General features: G+C 61.0%; 1 protein-coding gene across 1 annotated transcript in view; it reads right to left on the bottom strand.

Annotated features, from left to right (window-relative positions):
* ETV3L (ETS variant 3 like) overlaps positions 1-965 on the bottom strand; it is a 4,402-nt gene extending 3,437 nt beyond the window's left edge. The window contains exons 1-2 of the mRNA XM_026656231.1: positions 959-965; positions 628-865 (exon numbers count right to left, since the gene is read on the bottom strand). Of these exons, the coding sequence (XP_026512016.1) occupies positions 628-865; positions 959-965 (245 nt within the window). The remainder of the gene's footprint in view (positions 1-627; positions 866-958) is intronic.
* Between the last annotated feature and the right edge of the window lie 585 nt (positions 966-1,550).

Raw genomic sequence — 1,550 nt, 5'->3', positions numbered from 1 at the left:
AGAAGAGAAGAGAAGAGAAGAGAAGAGAAGAGAAGAGAAGAGAAGAGGGACTATCTGCTCCTAGAAAAATAAAAGATAAAGGCTCCTTCTCTTGTGCTCTCTGTCCCCTTACTCTCGCTCTTCCATCATCCCTTCTTTTCCTGCTCCAAAGGGTCAGGGATGGATCTGGGTGTCCCTCTGAGTCCATCCAAGGTACAGCCAGACTGAAATAAGTTTCCCCTTCTCCTTTAAATCTATGTCCAGATTTCGCAGCTCACCTCTTATCCAAGTGCTAGGCCTGGGGCCTGAACTCCCCTAAAAGAAGGGGAACTCAGATCCCGGCCTGGATCAGGCCCATGGCTAGCCGGCGTCAGTTTACCCTGATTCCTGGCGGTGGACTGTGGAAAGGGGCAGGACTATAATGAGGCTGCTGGACTCAGACAGATCCTGTGGTTCCCTCTAGCTCGGGGACTGCGCTACCTGGTGTCCCTGGATCCTGGCATGCATGAAAGCGGTGCCGGACTGGGCTGCTCACTGCCTCTCCACCAAATACCCGGGTCTCTCCTTTGAGCGATAAGCTCCCTAGTCTCTGCCCTGGGTCGAGACGGGTTCCCGTGCTCCCCGCCCCACGCGGCCCCTTCTCCGCACCTGAGGGCCCGGCTCAGCTTGTCGTAGTTCATTTGCGGTTTGCTTTTCCTCCTGCCCCACAGACGCGCCACCTCGTCGGGGTCCTTGATCACAAACTCCCCATACTCGCCCTGCTGCCAGGCGATGACATGGCGGAACTCCTCCTTCTGCAGCAGCTCCAGGATGAAGTGCCAGAGCTGGATCTGACGGGAGCCGGGGCTGGATTCTGCCTTGTAGGCCCAGTCTGGGAAAGCCAGCCCTGCAGAGCAAGTGAGAGCCTAGTCAGACCCCAGCGCTGGCTGCCCTCAGCCTCCCCACAACTCCCAGGGGACTTCCTGTCTTCGACTGTTACACAGCATTGCTGCGTGCCTGTTAAACAGCTGCCACGTTCCACCCCAGAGGTGGCTGCATTTCAGTGCTGGGTGAGTGAGCCCTGTGCAGTGTAGGGTTGCCAGGCACCCGGTCGAAAAGGGACCCTGGCAGCTCTGGTCAGCACTGCCGACTGGGCCGTTAAAAGTCCACTCGGCGGCGCAGCTGGGGGCCCAGGGCTAAGACAGGCTCCCTGCCTGTTCTGGCTCTGTGGCTCCCAGAAGCGACCGCCAGGTCCCTGCGGCCTCTAGGCACATGGGCAGACAGGGAGGCTCTGCGCATTGCCCCCGCCCTGAGGGCCGGCTCCGCAGCTCCCATTGGCCGGGAACCTCAACCAATGGGAGCTGTGGGGGTGGCACCTGCGGGTGCAAGGGCAGCGCATGGAGCCTCCCTGGCCACCCATGTGCCTAGGGGCCACAGGGACCTGGTGGCCACTTCCTGGGAGCCCGGTAATCGCTGCCGGACCCCGCACCCCAAAATCCCTCCCACACCCCAACCCCATGCCCCAGCCCTGAGTCCCCTCCTGAACCCAAACTCCCTCCCGGAGCCCACCCCCCTGCACCCCAACCCCCTGC

This window comes from Terrapene carolina, unplaced genomic scaffold (assembly GCF_002925995.2).
Source record: "Terrapene carolina triunguis isolate 2854851 unplaced genomic scaffold, T_m_triunguis-2.0 Scaffold227, whole genome shotgun sequence".
In the NCBI taxonomy this organism is placed as follows: domain Eukaryota; kingdom Metazoa; phylum Chordata; order Testudines; family Emydidae; genus Terrapene; species Terrapene triunguis.
The sequence above is the reverse complement of the archived record's forward strand: the minus strand, read 5'-3'. Positions and strand labels throughout refer to the sequence as shown.